At 40.5% G+C, this 21,181-nt stretch overlaps 1 protein-coding gene across 1 annotated transcript in view; it reads right to left on the bottom strand.

The window, feature by feature from the left end:
- IARS2 (isoleucyl-tRNA synthetase 2, mitochondrial) overlaps positions 1-21,181 on the bottom strand; it is a 28,705-nt gene that overhangs the window by 2,400 nt on the left and 5,124 nt on the right. The window contains exons 9-20 of the mRNA XM_084261581.1: positions 20,284-20,453; positions 19,312-19,402; positions 18,974-19,125; positions 17,839-17,999; positions 10,240-10,342; positions 9,552-9,645; positions 4,155-4,263; positions 3,286-3,388; positions 2,270-2,395; positions 1,744-1,875; positions 1,032-1,138; positions 65-210 (exon numbers count right to left, since the gene is read on the bottom strand). Coding sequence (XP_084117707.1) covers positions 65-210; positions 1,032-1,138; positions 1,744-1,875; positions 2,270-2,395; positions 3,286-3,388; positions 4,155-4,263; positions 9,552-9,645; positions 10,240-10,342; positions 17,839-17,999; positions 18,974-19,125; positions 19,312-19,402; positions 20,284-20,453 — 1,494 coding nt within the window. The remainder of the gene's footprint in view (positions 1-64; positions 211-1,031; positions 1,139-1,743; positions 1,876-2,269; positions 2,396-3,285; positions 3,389-4,154; positions 4,264-9,551; positions 9,646-10,239; positions 10,343-17,838; positions 18,000-18,973; positions 19,126-19,311; positions 19,403-20,283; positions 20,454-21,181) is intronic.

The raw sequence follows: 21,181 nt of genomic DNA, 5'->3' as shown, positions 1-21,181 counted from the left end.
CATTCCTGTTAACTATGCAGTTAGCACATTGAAAGAAGTCCTTTTGAAGGACACAGTGTCTTACCTTTCTTATAAGGGATGTGCTGGAAAACCTCCTCTGCCAAGTGAGGAAGAATTGGGGCGAAGGACCGGACTACTACGTCTAAAGCCTCTGCTAGCACAGTCTGACACGACCGGCGCTTCGGATCTTTTTCTTCTTCGCAATAGAGCCTGCAAGACAGAGGTGAAAGGTGGAAGCCATTTCTCTGGTCACGCTGCTGTCCTTGCTGAAGAGCCACACTTTCAAGAGTGTCACTGAAGCACCAAAGCCTGACCTGGCTCACCATTCTGGGGAAAGCATTTCTTAACTGCCCTCCCAGGCAAGCACAGCTGTACAGGTACCACAGGCCCGCGGTGTGGGCAGAAAGGAGTTTTCGTGCGTGGCCTGTTAGTTTGCTTCACTTGCATAGAAGAGGATCTGTTCTCAGGGCCCTGAGCCTTCAGCTGTAGCCTGTTCTTCTGGTTCAGCTGCACAAGTTAGCTTCCTCCCACCTCTCACTTCTGGAAAGTAAAGATCAGCATAACCCCAACACAGCCCTTTTGAAACCTACACAGCTGCCAGTCATGTCCTTGGGATTCTTCACCTGGTTTTTAGATCTGTAAAAGGCATCACATTACCCAGATGTGCAGAAAGCCCTTCCCCCTACCTCCCCAAATCCAGGTGGACACACTTCTAGGTAGAAATACAGACTCAGGAATCTTATCTTTAAAAATTTACTTAGTTTTAAATGCATACATGCAATTACTTTTGAAAACGCTTTACCATGTTGCGAGCAGACAGAGCCAGAAGCACATGGGTATCAATAATCCTCTGCTAAAAGCAGGCAGGCTTTTGAAAGCCTGTGTGCTTCGCTGCCCTGAAGCGCAACATGTACCTCCCACGTGTCTGCTGAGACACCTGTAACTCACTCAGCAGTTGCTGGGAGTGTTACTGTCTCCATCTCAAACTAACCTGGATTCTTCCCTTCTAAAGGCAGCAGGAATGGACTTACCTGTCTTTGATTACGCTGAAATAAAAGTTAGACAAGTTCTTGGAACAGAATGCTTGCAGTAATCGAACAACTTTGCTGTAATCGTATTCCTTGTATGCTTCTGTAACCTGGGCGAGGGGGCAGAGAGAGGGGAGAACGTTGTATCACTTTTCACCACACAGTGATGGCCCCCAGTGACTCTGAACTTACAGAAACTGGAACTAAGGATATAAAGTCTGGAAGAACATTTCTTTTGAGGTTGGGGGAGAGGGGGTGGGGAGCGTTAATTCAGTGAACATTGAGGACAAAGAAGTAAGGGAAAGGACAGGGGCAATCCCAGAAATTATGCCCACACTTCCTTATTCAGCAGAATGGTTCCAAGTAACAGAAATGACTACATTTTGGGCTATGGCAGGTTCCCAGAGCTCTACAAGTTTTGGGGGTTTGTTTCTTCACATCCTATTTGAAGCATTTTTAAAGACTCCTACTTTGAGGCCTTGGGTGGGGCAGGGGGAGACTGGGTAAAATGGCTGATGTCAAAACCAAGTGAAAAACAAAGCCTTCCCTAACAGCTGGAACAGACTTAAGGGGCTGCACATTGCTTCAAAGACACCTTTGTGGTTCTGATTTGCCTACTTCACACATAGGTTTTACACGGAAAGAACATTCCCTAGGGGGCGTAACCAGTGAGAAACGTTACACATGTACTCATCCAAACACAAGTTGCCCCTACCTTGCTGCCGTAATCCTGCAGTAAATGCAGCATGTATTGATCCACGATGTACATCTCTGAAGCAGGGATGGAATCGGTTTCTGGATTGAATCCATCCATGTTTCCCAGCATGAAGCGCAGCGTATTCCGAAGCTAGGAACAAACCAGAACAATGAAACACGAATATTCTGCACTTCAGATGAAACACAAAATGCTAATATTCTACAGCAGCTTGTTCAAAATCACTGTTTGAATAGCTACAGAGGCATCACGGAGAACACATGCCCAGGAGACTTATGGAAAAGTAGGGAAAAGACTGGCTATTAACTAAAACATGCTGCAAAACCTACTTTTCCTTAGTACACTTTACTATTTGATCCACAGACAAAAAAAAAAGAAGTAGTACTTGCCTAAATGATGTTTGGAAAAGCTTTCTTTAGTCTGAAGACTGAAAAGCTTTGCAGTTAATTCTACCCAGCCAACACAAACCTGAATACAAAGAGGACCTGTCAGTAAAACGCTGAGTGTTGGCACATTTGGCTTTTACCTTGTTGATATCGTCTCTTGCGGCGTTAAGTACAACAGGCCCAACCAGCACCTCCGTAAACACATTGGATTCTGCCACCCACCAGCGGAGAACGTCAGCACCGTATGGAGGATCCTTGGTGTGGTCCTGGGCAGAGACAGGAAGGCAGGTAAGAGGGCTGGGGTCCCACGATTCCCTGCTGTCAGGGCTGTGCACGTACCTGTGCGTGCGCCCAGAAGGTATGTGGAGGCCTTTGCCCTCTTTTAGCAAGATTTACTGTTAAGCTAGGGCTACAACAAATACTGGCAGCAGTGGGCGTAGGGGTAACGCTACAACTCAGGGAAGCTGAGCTCATCCTACAGCCTTCCATCCTGTTTTCAGCTCTGAAAATGCCTTCTCTTTTTTTTTGAAAGAACAGGAACTACTGCACCTGTTACTGAACTGGAGAAACCAAGTCTTGGTGTGGGCTGATTCTTTTGTTGAGCGTTGAAAAATCTGCCCTGCTTCACAGCTTCGGCAAGAGCAACAGCAGGACTCAGGAGGGAAAAAATTCAGAGCATCGCTGCTGGCTGTGCAACCCCCCTGACCAGGGAACAAAGCAAGTTCCCAGAACCAACACCCAGCCTGGGCTGGGAGCAGACTGACTGCTGGGGCGCAAGCCCTGTTCTGAGGGCTGTACTGTTAGGCCCAGCTTGCAGGTTTCAGCCAACTTGAAAACAAATGTTAATTTTCTAATTGTTTTACTAATCGCCACCACCATTTGATCAACAAGGTTCCCAAGTTAAAAGAGAATCATTCTACACCTTCTACATAGTGCATTTTCTTGGGTTGGGGGGAGGGTATTTTTTAGGCACTACATCTGAAGCAAAACAACTCAACGTTTTTACTCTAGCCAAATAAAACTGCAGTGAGGCTGAAGCCTTTAGAAAAGCCTTACAGAGCTCTGCTACAAGACATCATGCCACAAGGCAGCTGCAGAATCTTGTAGTGAAAAACTGGTAACTAGCAATTCAAAGAAACTCAAGAGTTTGACTTACTTCGCCTCCATTGATTACTACATCAGGGTCAACCACGTTGCCAATAGATTTAGACATCTTCTCCCCTTTCTCCCCAAGGGTAAATCCATGAACTACCAGAGTCCTGGAGAAAAAAAAATCAGTGAAAACAAAATCCCGGGGGAAAAAAAAAAATCTATGTGAAGAATATGTTTCCAATGAGGTTATTAATAAGTCAAAACATACAGAAACACTGTATTTTGTTAAGTCTGAAGCTTCACCTGTCAAGCTGAACTAAGCAGGACTACCCTGGATACCACCCAAGTAGTCCACACAACTTTATTTTCACCATTTAATTTTGCCATGTGAGCAACAGACTGTTTGCAGGTTTCCGGGGCGCACACAGATCAGACTGAAGTAGTATTTACTCTTTAAGCCAACGGGTTCCCCCAAACCACACAACGTCCTTCCAACTGATCCACATTACCATTCTCTATACTGTTCATCTTCAGGGGGGCAAACGGGGTACCACAGCTCAGGCTAAGACATGCACAGGGCAATTCTGAATTCCTTACAGCCTAGCATGCAATTCCCAAGGCAATGATCTTAAGGGATGTTCATGGTGTGCCTCCCAGGATAACCCCTCTGGTTACGGGAGTGAGGGATGGTGAGAGCACAGACCTGTATCTCAGAGCGTAACAGGATGAACCTGAGCGACTGAGAAAATAACTTCTAGTAATTAACCAACAAACCCATTACAATCTAACTTGAGAGAAACTTTGTACTGAAAAAGTAAGAACACAAACCATACAGCTAATGACAACTCTTGTTTAAACACTTCACTGCCACGCTATCAAGAGCCTTATATTTAATAAGTGAACTAGTGATGTGTTTGCAATCCACACACTTACTTATATGGTGCTTTTTTCCTTGCTGCCACGCTAGTTAACAGAGAGGATTGAAACCAACCTCCCAGTTGGTCTTTTCCTTCAAGGTAAGTATCTGCTCTTTGCTCTGCACCTTTAAAAACATAAGTTTTATTTTAATATCCACCTGTATTTTCAAGCAATTAATGATACACTTAATACAAAATCTCTGAAAGGGATTAGTAAAACTGATTAGTAAAACTTCTTTTGCTTTTTAAACCTGTTAGTTAAGTTACTGTGGTAAATGGTGTGTGATACACTTCACACAATGCAAGTGATTGATTCGTTGAGTACAATTAAAAAAAAATAAATCCAAGATCACTGAAGTCACTCACTTCCCCTCACACAAAACAGGAGCTACCACGCTCAGGGCGCTTTATAAGGAGTTGTCAAAACACCTTCCCAATACTCCTAAACAAACTAAAGGACCCCAAAGAAAAGATCCCAAATTATAAAAGATCAGGAATTAATAAAAATCTCTGCCACCACCTGAAACTGGACCAATTGGGAATTGGTTGGGATACAAGCCAAGATGTAATGTGCCTGCATAAGGCATTTTCAGAGGAGACCAGGAAGCTTTGGCAGTGACCACAGCTCACCTGTGACAGGAGTTACATGTCAGGAAAGGGTTAGGGCAATGTGGGAATCAAAGCCTGGTGTGGGACAAAGGGGTGCGGAGAAGCCCAGCTTGTTTAGCTTATCCTGGTGAAGGCTCAGGGGAAATATGATTCCCTAAAATGACACAAAAAAGAGGAATGCTAGAGAACAACAACTGGAGCAAACATTGGCATTGGAGAAAAAATGGTCTACATGGCACACAGGATGGGTTTAACCGATGGCACGTTGAAAGCAGAGGAACAAACCCAGCTTTTCCCCAAAGGCTGGAAGAAGGCAGGGAAGTTTTAGTGCCTTTACTGGTGGAATTTGGTCACTGTACAAATATGTACAAGACATTTTGACTTAAGAAGTCCCACCTTGCCCTGAACAACCCCAGGCAGGTCACCATCAGAGTGAGAACAGAGTAACATGGTGCCCAGCAGACCATGCAAGTCAAGGCCTACAAATGTGCAAAGGTATACACAGATCTGGCAGGGATTTAGTTTTGATTCTAAAAGCTGGTGGCGTAATTTCCCAGATATACTTAAGTTTTTATCTACTAGCTCCTTTTATCCTGTCCCTAGGACCCCCGAGACAATGTTTCTTCCTGCTGCTGACACACTTGATTTATTTGTTTAACTTAATGGAAGTTTCGATATTCAGATCCATCCTGCCATAAAAGGAAGTTCAACATTACAAAGGTCAAGGCCATACAGTTCCAGCTCGCACGGGAAAAATCTCTGGGTGGATGTTATGGTTTTTAACACATTTGCTTATTCTCTTAAGAAAAATCTACGAAAAGTCCGGGTTTTAAAAGTAGAATAAGTAGGGGACAGCCTTTGTATTAACAAACTGCAAAAATGCTTGTGAGGGCAAGATAGAAAAAGAATATCTGTGGTAAGGAAGAAAATGACAGTGGAAAACCTGGAAGCTGCATTTGTTATTTACACCCAGCTTACTGGCTGCTGCTTTTAGAGAAGAGAACTTTTCATGGAACTGTTGGTAGTTACAGACTAGAGAAGTCAGACAAACAACTGATTACTAACAGTGAACTGTATCAGCCTCTTCTGCCAGAACTAGCTTGTCTGGCAGGCTGGCCAATGTAGCTTCCAAAGCTAATGGAGGCCCGAGCATTTTACCTCTGTAAAATCCACACTGGGGGCTTGCAGACACAAAGCCTGCCTTCTGAAGCGCACGGGGAGCTGCCCTGTCCTGGTTTTGTTATACAGAAATTAATTAGAACAGTGCACACATTTCTTTGCAGATGGGAGACCATGTCCAACAACCTCAAGGAGCCTTTGCAGTTGTTTAATTTATGCTGAAGTGTAGTACATAGGTCATTAAAGAGAATTACAATTTATGAGCCTCCTGGTTTGGATTTCAAGATCCCGTATCTTTGATCTTACAGACTTTGACTTTTAGATTAAACGCATTGTATTTTAATGCCAGGCATGAATCAGCTAAGATAAATTAAAGTCTCTCAGTCAGCACAAAAGTTTAAACACTTAGATAGGTAAGTTGTAAAACAATCAAATTCATTTGGTTAAATATTAGACAATAAGATAGGGAATGGAGTTATGGTGTTGAAAGCCACCATCATTGTGATACAAAACTATGGGCAAAGAGCTATGTGACTTGTGCCAGTGGCATATCACATCACAATGGGGTCCAGTGTGCATTTTTATAGGAAATATTTCAAAAAACTGTAATCTCAGGGTTGTAGTGCAGATGTCACTCTGCCCGTGACGAAAATGTCAGGACCTGTAAGAGAATTTTGAAACAGAAAAGAATTCTCTACAATGGACGCTCCAAAGACAGCTAACAAAACAGGTAAGCACTATGAGAAGGCCACGCACAAAGTGAACTTCAAACCGAAAAAGAACAAAATAAATAGTCCCAGGCACCACAGCACTGTGCTCAAAATTAGCAAGTGCTTTTGAACCGAGTTTTCCTTTTACCCCACCACCCTACTGGAAGCAGTGTATTAACATCCTTCTGCCTCCATGAAAAGGTACCATCTCTACAGCAGTACTGTGACAATGAATTTAGTCACATATGAAGCATTCAGACTGAAGTTGTAACTTTACATAAAAGAATATGGAAACAGTTCTTTCAAAAAAAAAATGTATCTGATGCATGTGTAGCAAGGAACAAACATGATGAGACAGCAGCACTACCAACTGCTCAGTGAAAACAGTGTTAGGCAAACAGCATTAACAGAACAAGTTACAACCCCAGAGAGCTTCAGTAGCAGTGGGTTTTTCAGGGCACATGGCACTTGCAGACCTGCTCTCAAGTGTGCAAAGGAATGAGTATTTATTTACACGCAGCCCAGTTCTATGTGGACATTTTTGGGGTTGTGACTACGGCAGTTACATCTTCGATCATAGCGTGTGAGCTGCACCTTCCTACCTGCCACACTGCTGATGAAGAGCGGTTTGGTTAATTTGTCATTTAGCTAGAAGTGGTACCTTTGACACACCTAAGCCAGAAAGATGAAGCCAACTGTAATTCAGTGAAAAAACCAGCAACTTGAAGTCATTTCCATCAGAACCATGCCCTCTGGTAGGAAACACAGCAGGGCAAGCGTGTCCATGCATGCTATAGTTTGGGCCACTGAGCAATTCCTTTAACCTGTTTGAAACCCTCATATTGCAGAATCTCTCTCATTCCTCTTCCCCACCAGGACTTTTGAAAGCAATCTGTGTGGCCATCACATAAAGGGATGGATTTTATAACTGCTGCATCTCTTTCCATAAGCTTGGGTGCAGCCAGTTCAGTGAAAACTCAGGCCCAAGTTCCCTGTGTCGCAAAGATGTTCAAAACAATTACTTATTTTTCTGAGCGGAACTGGCAGGGAAACCTGTAACACTGTTTATTCCTGCTGGTTACTAACAGACAGACTGCTGATTTATAATTTTCAAGAACTGGAGTTCATGGCAGAACAAAACAATTATAAGCATTAATCTCACAGTTTTAGCCATCGATTACATCCTCCAGTTGCCCCGAAAATTAACTCACATGCTGCGAAAGAGCCACTGCCATGCATGACACTGTCACCAGAAGGCAAGCAATAGCAGCTGTTATCTCTCATCTCCTGCTACAAAATTAACAGGTAGCACTTCACAGGTAGCATGTCAGCTCCCATATGCCTCTGTGCCTTCCCGAGTTCAAGCCACGGGAGTTTCTTCCTGCTGTGACGTTCTCTAAGCACTTTTGGATTTCTCTCTGGATTTCATCTGTTTTTGCCCCAGAAGCACTAAAAGATCCCCATCAGTTAGCCCATTTATAAGCCTTGCCAATTATCTTTATTGGCATGGGACGCTCTGCAAAAAGTTTTACAAGCCGGAGCATACTGGGAAATACAAGACAAAACGATTAATTCAACAACTTGTCTTGCAAAGGGCATTTTTATAAGAGTTAAATTAAACTAGTAACATCATGTGAATTGCTGAGACTGTACTTCCACTTCTGGCAGTGGCTGGTAGCCGAAGTGACGTAAGGCAAAAAGCTAATGAAGCTTTGATGTCATTTCTGAAGACAAAAAGGCTTACAGGATCACACTGCTTGTTAGTCCTTCCTCCAGCTTTTGTGGGGACATCCCAGCCACATCAGACAGCAAAGGAAGATGCCTTATGCACACCGAGTCCCAGCAAGTTTCATGAAAACAGTTGAGTAGATGGAGAAGAGGAACTTCTCACGGTTTCATGAGAGAAGCAGCCTGTACTGTTAAAGGCCCGACATTTATTAGGCATTAGAGAATCAGACTGTGCAAGGCTCCCATAGGAACAGTGAATCAAGGGTCTTGATTCTGCTATTCCTTTTTAAACACGTCGTCTTTCCTCTACACAGGATTAGACGTAGTTTCTTCAAGTGTTAAGCTCTTAAAGAATGCAAGTTATGTAGCTGTACACATGAAACAGTACTTTCCAACACCTTCTCAAACCAACCCAGAAACATTTTTAAAAACAGTATGAACTTTAATATATGTGAAGGTCTTCTAGAAAATGAATGTTTGCCGATGGTACTGTTGCCTGATCACGTTGCTAAGAAATAAAACCTCCGGTACTAACGTGTTTTATAATTCAACAAGATTGTTATCACACAATTGTGTACTGAAGGTTTAAAGTCCAACAGACTAGATGTATGGGATCAGACTCCTCCTTTAGAAAGTGCTCCCGACTTTGGACTACCCTCCAGGCAAACAGTGTATATTTTATATATTTTTATACAAATATATATCTGCCTACCTGCTGAGTAGCAACTACTGTCAGTAAGAGTTATAAATAGCATACAACAAGTGTAAATATTTTGAGCCACAATATACTGCTTTAGTTACTGAAAGTAATCAGAAGAGAAAAAGTACACTGACACGGTTAGAAATACAAAACTCACTTAAATTCAGCAGCTAAACCTCAATTTTGTCACTGAGCATGCACAAGCACAAACTGGTATTTGTTAACTGAAAATAATTTAAGAGTTACCAACCAGCTGTCATGAACCTTCTATACTCATACCGCATACGTTCTGATACAAAGATACGCGGTACAGCACACAGCAGGAGCAGTCAGAACAGAGTATTAGAGAAATCTCAACTTCAGCTATGCTGAAAATGAGTTTGCCAACATCCAACCCTCACCTTTACCAACATATGCAGCTTTACAAGTCACCACCAGTTTGCTGCTGGCAGAACCCACCTCTGCTTTGCTGATGCCAACACCGTCAGTTGTATTTACTGCCTTCTCCAAGCATTTTAAAGGAAAGATCAACATATTAATTCCGTACCTTCCAAAACATGAGCCCAGGAAGTTCCACTGTCAAACCAGATGTCTAGGACATCCTGTCCCTTGACATAATCCGAAACATCATGACCACCAGCCTAGTGGAAAAAAAAAAAAAAAAAAAGCAACAGAGTAATTTGTGTCATCAATGCTTTTCAAAGCTAATAATAAAGTAGATTTGGTATCTGGACCGGTTTTGCGCAGACATTGCTACCAACTTTGTGAGAGAACACAAAATATTTCAGGGAATCTTTCACAGTAGCTTTCAGGTAATTACTGATGAAAACTCAGAACAAGTAAAAATTACAAAAAATCCTGAGATGGCAGAGTAACACTACAGTTTGTAAGACAGTTTAAGGACACCATTGTTAAAGGAACAATAAAAAGCTAGGAAGAATTAAATAGAAATTTGAATCTATTTTCATGACAAAGACAATACATATTTGGACTCATACTTTGGTTAATTAGACTGTCACTTTCCTCCTGAACTAAAACAAGGAGGATGCAGATGAATTCATGGCACAAATCTGTGCGCATTTTGCCATACTTAGATCCCATTTTCTGAATACTCCTCTCACAGGATACCTGCCCCGGAAGGTACAAGACTGAAAAGGATCATGGGAATATGGAAAGGTTTTATATTACCACTGAGCTATCTCAAGCACCTTCTGTATTTGAAGTACAATAATTACCTTTGCTACAGCCTCTTTTGATAGCAGTTGTTCAATAGGAAGGGTCCACCATGCATCTGTTCCTTGCTGCTCCACTATTTTGATGATATCCATGACCGTTTCACTGGGTTAGAAGGAAAAAGAAAGGACATAATGATGAGTTAATTGTACCTTTCTGCAACTACCCCAGACCAAAGCAGTGAGATACTCTCATAAAGAGATCAAGCTATTTAAACCTGTGATTTTCCAGCTTCTAATCCAGACATGATTCCACAGAGCTTCCTGCCTTTATTAAAAAGACTTCCTGATTTTGTCTTCTAAGATAAGAAGGGCTGCGTATAACCCAGACAGAGAAACCCAAACAAGTTCTAAGCACCTTTTTCTGCAAATACTCAATAACTGGGCACTCAAAAAACGATGCCAGCAGCTTGATAACTCCATTTTCTATTTGCTTGAAAAGTCCATTTCACTTGCTATTTCTTCACCTTGGATTTACAGAAGCTAAACACAACTACTTCCCCCTCCAAAAAACTTTGCTGTTTTTGACAACAGGCTTCTTTTCTGCACTGAATAAAGAGGCCTTGAGAATTCATGTGGGAACAGAGGGTTAGGAAAGGGCAGCACAAAGGTCCTAAAAATAAACAGATAGTACAGAAATAAGGGAAAAAAAAAAAAAGGAACGAAGCATTTTTTCCTGATGTGAACAGATAACACAATCACAATGCATGTGGCTCTGGGTGATACTTAGGACACTTTCAATCCTTGTCCCCAGTAGGTAATAAGGCTGTGGGGAATTGATTTTTAATATCATTTAATGCCAAGTCTAGACATAAATTAAGATAGCTTCAGAAAAACCCCAAACCTCACACACTTTGTCAAGCTGACTCACAGCGCACTTACTAAAGAGATGATCTTTAAAACATCTTCTGTGTTTAAGGAGTACAGCAGATCATCGTGACCTGCCAACTAAAGCCAGCGTGGCCCAATCCACCAGAGACTAGTTTTTAACTCTAGAAATGAAGATTTAATCAGCTAACTAACTTATTGATGCAGTACTGCAAAAGGGGGAAAAAGAAAAATAAAGATGTGGCATGATTTCCTTGAAAACCCAAAAGCTCTAAAGATGGAACTTCTTTAGTGTCATCACGCGGATTGGACTTCAGCATGCTGTTTCTTCTGCACTCATTTAGTGGACTCTTACACGTCGACTTAAAGGATGAAACCCCACGTACTCCAAGAAGATGTGAAACAACTTGCTACTTAATTACATGACAAGAGGTGCAACAGTAAGAAGAAAATGCAATTTTGCTCTTGGTTGTAAGAATAAGATTGCAACAAAAGACCAACCATTTTGTATTAATCAATCAATCATCAATTAATCATTTTCCTTTTCAAAGTAAACTGCTGTAGAACATCCCAGTAGGTTTTCTGGAGAGAAAACCCACTAACCAGTACCGGTCACAAAGCAACAGCCAGACAGCATACTACTGCCATTCTCACCCTTTTGGGCAAGAATGGGTATCATTTATTCACCTTCCAGTTTAATGATGAAAGGACACAATTTATGGCTTTGTAAAATGTCTGCTAACATTCATCTTGGTAAAACAACATTTAGGAGCTCTGGTTATGAATGGTATCTTTTCCTTTCAGAAATATTTTCACAGAGGCTTATTTGCCTATGCTTCCAGTTGTGAAGTGTTACTTCTCCAAGACAGAAGCAAACAACTCCAGTCCTGGCAGATAGCTGGTAAGTATCCCTTCTGCCTTGCCTCCTTCAGGCTAAATCTTCAAATTCAGAAAGCTCTCAGGAAAACTCAAATAAGCCAAGGAGAAGCTAGTTTGTCTCAGCCCAGAGTAAACTATTCCACTGAATCTGGCTCCCTCTTGCAGGGTTAGCACCTTCACTAATGAGGCTGGCTTTACACCCTTCAATGATGACACTGACCATAGCACCTAGGACCACTTTAGAAATAGGAAGACACCCCATTATTTTTCAGTCCTCACCAAGAGGAGGCTCCATCTTTGATCCTTCTCAAATGCAAAATGAGAATATTTTTAAAGACCATTACAGATAACTAGTTGTCTTCAAGTGATTTTTGTAAGAGCTCTCTTTACAGACTCAATGCCTTCCTATGGGCCAAGCTGTACCATGGTGATCACCAGCAGAAGACAGAACAGTGAAATTAGAAAGAGGATTAGTTACCCTAAACTGTGCTTATTACCACATAAGTGTCAGTGCATGTTGAGTGATTCATGGAAGAAGTGATTCAGTGCTCAGTTAATGGCTCTGTCATCAAATAAGAGCCAGAAATTTTTTCTACTCAAGAATCATGCCCATAACTATGAAGGCAAAGCTACCAGCATGCCATATAAAGTGAGGAGAGAATGGAAAAAGGAGCTGTGTTTGCCTCCTATGTAACTTTCCCATATTGCAAATACACCTCAGTGTAGGGACATAAAGTCTAGTGAAGAATTCATTTCCAATCTATAAATCTTTAAAGCACTCGTCAGATATTTAATGGCATTGCTATTTGTTAGGATTTTTAAAAGGAATTAAATGCAGCTACAGACCAAAGCTAACAGCTATAGACCAAAGCTGACAGCTACCTTGGACTACATATAGGAGTATGGTCTTAACAACGTTTTCCAGCAGCCATCTGGATTCAGTCTGACAACAGCAGCAATATCAGTATGTCAGCTATTCTAAGCTTTAAACAAAGGAGACAGAGCCTGAAGTACCCACAGTTTTCTGGCACTTTAACTGTAAACTGCAATGACAGCTCTCCTCAATGGGAGAGAGAATGATTAAGGTTAGGCCCAGGATACAAATATTTGGAAAAACTGAGAAGGGGGGGAATGATACTATGACACCTGAAACACCGTGTTACTGTAATCTGTATTACCTGCGGTGAGGGTGAACTGTTCTCCTTTCCAACAGAGCTAGGGGGACAGACAAGAAGGAAATAAAACTCTGCTATCGTTTTCCCTTGGGAAAACATTGTAAAATTACTGCCTTCGTTTACAGTAAGCAAGCAAGCATCGCCAATGCCCCACACTGGTGTGGATAAGACCATCACTACAAAGTGTACTGTGGACTAACCTTTTACCAAGCCTACTGCTGCGCTATCCAAAGGCTTATATTGTTAGTTTACGAAGAGTTATTTTAAAGACACATTTCTGCGACACGTGAACAGATAGGATTATGCTACAGATAAAAGTTTTCAAAGAACTAGAAGGTCAGATTTGCCTTATCAACCACTTACAAGAAATAAGGAGTCAGTGACCGGCAAATCAACTCCCAACTGACCAATAATCTCAAAATTCTGTTGTAGTTTCAAATCAAGTAAAAAAGGCATTGTAGCAGTGCAAGTTTTTCCATCATACTCAGTTTCCCTACAGAATACAAGTGAACATTAAAAGGTGAGTATTTTATAAGAGATCATTAAAACCAGAGATTTCCAGGATGCCATTTCAACAAATACTTTTTCCTCCTACAGTTTGAAAAACACAAGACAAACACTTCCTTCCACCCCCCTCCAATCTTTTCCCAGGATCCATATGATTAGCTATTACCACAAGAGAGAGAAATTACTGAATTTTAGGCATCTGTATTGTAAAGGAGCAAGGTTTTTGCAAAGTACTTTAACATGAAGTACAAGTGAAAACCACCTTTCTCAAATAACTACTCATCACTTTATAATCTGCGAGCTTCAACGTGAGTATGGTAATTCAGAGAGGCAGCAATAAACACCATTGTAAAACTTTGCCCTGTATTCATACGCTATCTAGAAGAACTCGCATTACGTGTCACTTGCTACATTTTAACACCGACACCCCTACGGCAATTCACGCTACCACGACGCCAGCCAATCACTCTGAAGTCTGATATTGATTATGCTGGACACTTATTTAATGTGTTAACAGAAATTAGGCAGCATTAAGATACAGTCTGGAGGAGAAGAATACAGTGCCTGCTGGTCTCTCAACCTCTTCAAACAAGAGTGAAGAAGGCAAGTTACCTGCGATGTTACGTGAACGCTGATACTTCAGCAGTAAGTATTTAGCTGATGGTAAGTTGCTATTGCTTACAAGCCACTGAAATACCTCAGTATTTCACAACGCAAATTAGAGGGCAGGGTAAGATCTATTTCTAAAACAGGTTGCTTTTATTTATTTTTTGTTTGCCCCTCAGAAATTTAAGTTACTTGTTAATCAAAGTCACAGAGAGGGGGAGAAAAGTTCTCAAGCATTAGAATGTCATTTGTAATAATACATATTATTACTAATATCTGAACAGTGAATTTGTAAAGTTAAGAATTGCTTGCATGGGGACAGATTAAGGTATTTATCTCACACTTGCTTCCTCAGCTGAGCTTCTGTTGGAAATATAAAACTCTTGTTTTACCTTTTGGATATCTGGGTTACAGAATACCCTAGAACTGGAATGTTTTCCCGCAAAATTTATTACATTTTCAAAGTTGAAAAATGGTGTGTTTATTTGTGCATGCATTCTATTTAAAGTGTTTTTTCTCCTCTTGTGCAGAAAAGTCACACAGAATATTACCTCTGTACTCTCCTACTTCTTTCTGAATAATTGTAGTAATGAAAAAGAGTCTCTTATGTTTCTCGTACGAAGTTTTACTATTTTGTACCAATTTTGTAACTCCTGATCGCAGTACAATGTGGTATCCTCTACATAGAGGACCTAATCTTCAGTTGTGTATTAAAATTATAATCTTGGACAACAACAATGCACAATCAAATGTCTTTACGGGCTGGGGGAACCACAGCAGCCAACACGAGGACTCACGGAGACCTTGCATCAGACTTGTTGCATACAAGATTACAGCCTGGCTCTTGGCTTTCAGGTTAGAAAGACAGGATTGCTGGTGGTGTGGGGTTTTTTTTAAATAAATCTTTTTTACAGGTGATATATAGACAGGATCACTTAAGACTGACCATCGGTGCTCTCATATGTAACAGCAACTCCATGTGGACTACACTGACTTCCAGTGGAGATGCTGTTACTTTTGATAGCCACTCAAAAGCTCCGGAGCAGCTGCTACTGCATGCTTATCCACCATTCAAGATAAGAAAACAGCTTTTGTTTTGATATGTAAGTTATTTGGTGTCATTTTAGTAGTATTAATTATTCAGACAATCTGAGTATGAAACTTCTCAAGCATCGTAAGTAGGTTAGCAACCTACTGCAATATGATTTCAAACTGATCATGCAAATGCAACTGAACATTTAGGCCTATCTGCTTATTTTGTTTAGACCTGGTGTCCAGGAAAATGACCTATGAATTGACAGACTGCTTTCTAAATTTGCCTGTCATTTCTATAGGCCAATATTCTGTGCACTTTTCCGACTCAGGCTACAGAAGTCTGCCACAGCTAACTTTATGTATTTAATGTGTGTTTAAGAGTTTTCTTTGAAAGTTTCACCACTACTGTAAAACACATTAGAAGTGAGTATTGCTTAGAAATGAGCATCTTTAGCTGCCAGCCAAATGAAATAAACCTACTTTTCAAGCATACTGGATGTCTTCTTTCCGTTTCCTGAACGTCTGTCTCTCTCCCAGACTAATCCTAACCAAGCACACCATACTGTGCCTTTGTACATTCACCAGCCTGCGTGATTGCTAGACCAATGCCTGCACGCACAAGTCAAACTGTTAAACTACTGCAGAGTTTTTCACATCAAAAATGCCCCGATTGGCAGAGATCAGCTCCAGCAATGACCGCACACAGCTCAAGCACTTACGTGCTTTTTAATACAGGTCACTGGCTTTCAAGGTAATTTTACTACAGTCCGAAGGAACTGCCACGCATCGCTCCTTTCAAACACTTTCTGTGCCAGCTAGGTGAGCTCCTCTACGTTCTGAAGGAGCTATTGCTTCGTGGTGCCCTTCATGTTTGACTGCCAGTCATTAAACTGTTTTTCACTGCACTCTTATTTTGTTATTAAACTATATATTTAACAATTTTAAGCAAGCCTGAGTAACACACACAAGCCTACTCCTACAGACAGACTATGATAAGTATTCCTCAGGAACTGTATTTTTTTAACCATGAACATAGACTTACTTTTCATATGCTAACAGTATTTGCAAGTAAAATGATTTTACAGCCTACAGAGCCTCCATCCCTTTATTTCCTGATCTGCGTCAGCATTATTCAGGTACTATAAATGGCTACAGTTACTGTGGTCTCACAGTTACAGCCTCCTGAGAGTCAAAGTACGTATCTCTGCACCCTACACACCCAGTCACACTAGGTGAAGCTAAGGACTGATGGCTTAAAGTCCATTCTCTGCTCTCCACACCCTAAGCTTCACCTAATACAATACCCACACGCACAGTCCAGCCTTGGGAAAACAGGCTGGGCTCTCTGCAGTGCATTTAGTCCACATCAGATTTAAAAAAAACCTCAAAACAAAAAAAACCCAACACTATTTACATTCATCTCCAGCTATACAATCTTCTTCTCCACAATGAATTTGCACAAACAGTTGTGAGGTTAAGATGTATAATAGAACAGTTACACTAGCATATCTCAAGACAGAAAGCCATTATGGAAATAAACAACGAACGTGGAACTCCACAATACTATGAAATCACCCCTTAAATGAGATTCACAACTGAAAACCTCTGCTCCCCAAAAGGGTAAAAGCAGAACTCTATTACCCCTTGAAAGACAGAAAAGGATCATATTTGTTTGGGGTTTCTTGTTTTAAAGCATAGCTTGGATTTTTTACTAAAAGAGTTGTCAGGGCCTGGAACAGGCTGCCCAGGGAGGTGGTTGAGTCACCATCCCTGGATGTGTTCAAAAAAAGGGTTGATGAGGTACTTAGGGATATGGTTTAGCATAGGATGGGAATGGTTGGACTTGATGATCTTCAAAGGTCTCTTCCAACCTTGTGATTCTGTGTGATTCTGTGATTTCCTCCACATTCCAGAGCCTAGAACTCCTGAAATGCAGCATTTTTAATTCCTGGATACTATTAACTTCACCAAAAGATGGCAAATTAAGGCTAGCATCAGAAGCTTTAGATACCAAACTGCAGAGCTAAAACTCACTTAACATTTATTAAGACTGGCTCTTCAAAATCACTTAAGTGTATTTTGAAATAAAATGCAGTTATTTATTCTGCAACTGATGTGGTTATTCCACTTCAGTTGAATAAGTGACAAAATATCTGCAAAACTCTGTTCTGACAAAACACTTCTATCATTCAATTTACTGTAGTATAATTACAGTCGAGATCTATTTTAACTACAACTTGCATTCTACTCCTTGCTTAAACGTAAAGGCTGGAGATCACTGCCAGCTCACTTAACTTGAAGATGAGGGATAAAAGCAGCAGTTACTACCAAGAGGACTTTTCAGATAACTTAAGTATCTAAGTAAATTAATTCCTACCACTTAACGTACAAGTCACTTTCAGCAATGAGGTTTTTGATTGTTCTCCCTTATAGATGAATCAGTTCTGTGTATAAACAACTGCAAGTAAAAAGCATGCACTACTTAAAGAGAAGTTTTCTAGCATTGTATAACTACAGCACAACAGACATTGCTCATTCTTTAATTTTTCAGTATATACAGCTAGAGAAATACCTGTTTATCAAGCACTCTCCTGTGTTCTTCTGATAAAAAACAGGAATCGGAACACCCCAACATCTTTGTCGTGATATACACCAGAACGTCCTTCTGTCCAGCATTTCAAGCATCCTGTTCGCTGCAGATGTAGGAATAACTTTCACTTTTTTCAGCACTTCCTATAAAGTACACAACAAGTTGTTGAACATGCTTCAACATTCAAACACTACTATATGCTACCAGTAGAGAAAGGTACAGGACAACACTCATGCTCCCAGTACTGAATAACATGATCTTGGGTAATCGTCATGTTGTTTACCTCACCACATACTGCTCTTCAACAACATACTCAGAGCACTGTATATACACCGTGCAGGTCCCCACAGAGCAGCCAACACTGTTTTGCCAGCTCTCATTCTCTACCAAAGCGAGTAAGAAACAGGATCCACATCTCTAACTGAAGTTTAACAGCTCATTGTGCCTTGTGCAAATCTTGATACATGCTGCCTGCATGAAAGAGTGTGGGCGACTACTTGCTCCCACCCCATTGAATACCCACATTTTCCTTCATTCTAAAGATAAATATGGAGAAACCACCTCATGCCCTCATTTGAAATACATCACTGTTGCCCAAGGTGGCCTAAGGTGCTGGTTTGAGCTTTCTGTGTGGATGCACGTAATTTCAAAGAGCATTTAAAAAACAAACAATAAGTCTTGAAGTTATTTAAATCAGGACTGTGGCAAAATTAATAGGGGAGCAAAGAAACACATCTGTCCATGCAAGGCCACCACTAACAACAAAGGTAATTTTAACAGTGATAAAAATGTCTCCTCAGATTTAGCTCCTTGAAACACTGTATTTTTAAATATATTTTTGCGGAAAAAAAAATCAGAAGCTCTAAGAAATGTTTACATCTCCTATAAATACAATGAACAAACAAAATATGTCAGTCAATGCATTTATCCTGGATTATATCAATATTGACAAAACCCAGCATCCATCACTTCTCCAAAGAACTAACACTTTCCAACTAGTGTTGGTAAACTCTAGAGAAGAACAGATTCTTAAGTAAGCTATAGCAAGATTGCTTTGCTGATTCCAAGTGATATCAGCTGCTTTCAAATGTCTCCCCAAAAAAGGAAAATTATATACCTGTGCTGTAGCTTTCACGCTGGCTGTGTTTACAAACCACTGTTTGCTGGCACGAATGATCATTGGCTTTTTGGTCCTCCAGTCATATGGGTAACTGTGCACATATTTCTCCTCTTTTAACAAACTCCCAGCTGCATGGAGCATCTGAATGACTGAGAGAAAAAAAGAAAATGAGGCAAAAGTAAAATCAGATTAGAATATACTGCTACTTTTAACCTCAGTTCATTCCTTTCCACGACCAACACATTCAAGATGTGTTCAGTGCACATGAATCCTCAAAACATAGCTGCAGGAATGTAACTGATAAAGTAACAAATTGCTAAATGTCAAATACTCACCAGCTTCATTCCCCTCTTCAAGGACATTCTTATTTTGAAGTTCAGGACCTGCAGCTTCGGTAAAAAACCCACCTTCATCCACAAGGCAATCCTTAAAATAAATATGTTAATCATGTCAATAAAATACCATATGGCAATCAATTACCTTCTTGGCATTCAGAAGCGAGTTAAGTACTCTGCTGAGTAACTATTTAACTGATGAATAACAAAGTATGTTATATTTATGCACACTTCAGATTTGGTGAACAGCAAATGCATTCAACATATCAGAAGAAATGAGCATCATTAGTTCTGCAGATATACATATATATATATATATACACTGTCTTCCATCAACTCACTGGTTAGTATTTCAATGACTTTTCAACTTACCAGTGAAAAACAAGCCAGTAAAATTCCAAGAAAAAACTTACTCTCAAAAAAACCCAAACAGAAATAGGAGTATAATCAGGTTTTGGAATATCTCAGTAGTCACCTCTTCAGAAAGGTAAAAGAGAAAAAGGATACCCTACAACTTCATTTCCACCAAATACAAACCAGTCACGTGTAACAGAACTGTACTTATGTACCTGTTTAAAACAAGCTTTGCTGAAAAGTAATAATGATATACATAACTGGTGATTTACTGGTCTGCCAGATACATAAAAGCCAATTCTGAGTACTGAGAGCCGACACCTGCGAATTATTGTCTGTGTTATCCTTTAAAAAACAGAAACACAGAGAAAAGAGAAATCTGATTCTGTTCTACCACTTCCCTGTAAGCTTTAATAGGCAGATGGATGAAAAACTTCCCCCTTTTGTTTTGATACACACTTTAAGGTTAGCCCAGCACCCCTGCAGGCCATCAGTGAAACCCATGTGAATTTTTCAAAACTTTTCCAAGTGTTATGCACAAATTACACCACATACTTCAGTGGCACGTGATCAAGCAGTTGCAGGAAATCAAGGACAACAGTTGAAAAATTAAAGTACCGTGGGCAGCTGATTGTGGGAAGCTACGCTGTAGTCTTCCATACCATGGGCTGGGGCTGTATGAACTAATCCTGTTCCTTTTGCCATTGTCACATGATTTGCAGGTAACAGAGGAGAGACTCTGCCAGGAATTGTGGGATGAGCACAAGAACCATCTGCCAAATCTAGACCTGGGGGTGAAAAAAAAAAAAAAAAAAAAAACTGATGAGAAAATAAAGAAACAATTCATGCATTCAGCTTCTTTTATCAGAGAGCAACAAGGGAACAAGTGATCAGTGAGCATACGTATGGGATAATATTCCCGAAGTTTATTTTGTTCACGGGTCCCTGTCCAAATGCTTTTGAATTCCCTACATTGTTAGTCTTGCATGCAGTATTTTTTCCTTTGAAGGAAAAAACCTTCCTCTAGCTTAGACAACAGTATTCCTTTAGTAGTGAAATTCCACATAGAGAAACTTCACACATTCCCATTCCTTGGGGGCCACTATCTCAGTGTTCCAAAGGCACATCTCAGTAATGATTAAAACCCTTTAATTTGGGTTCTATTCCTAGTTCTGCCTCTAAGTACTAATATTGTCATCAATAATTTAAATTCTCTAAATTACACACAAAGAGAGTACAGCTAGTGACAATTTAGGGTTAAAAAATAAATTAAGAAATCTAAGTAAAGCCTGTCTGGAAGTCAAGAACCACAGAGCTTGAGGAACACTTCATGTGACAAAATGGCCTCAACTGAATGCTTTCTTGATAGAAGGAACATGTTTAGGAAGTGCTGTCAGGCAGACAGATACACAAATACAGAAAAGGTAGCAAATATAACTAATTACTGAATATATGGGAAGATAAAAAGAACAAGTTCTAATATTAAAGTATTTTTAAAGGTCTGTCTCTATTGTTG

Source organism: Gallinula chloropus, assembly GCF_964237585.1.
Source record: "Gallinula chloropus genome assembly, chromosome: 3".
NCBI classification, from domain to species: domain Eukaryota; kingdom Metazoa; phylum Chordata; class Aves; order Gruiformes; family Rallidae; genus Gallinula; species Gallinula chloropus.
Note: the sequence above shows the minus strand (reverse complement) of the source record. Positions and strands in the feature narration are given on the sequence as shown.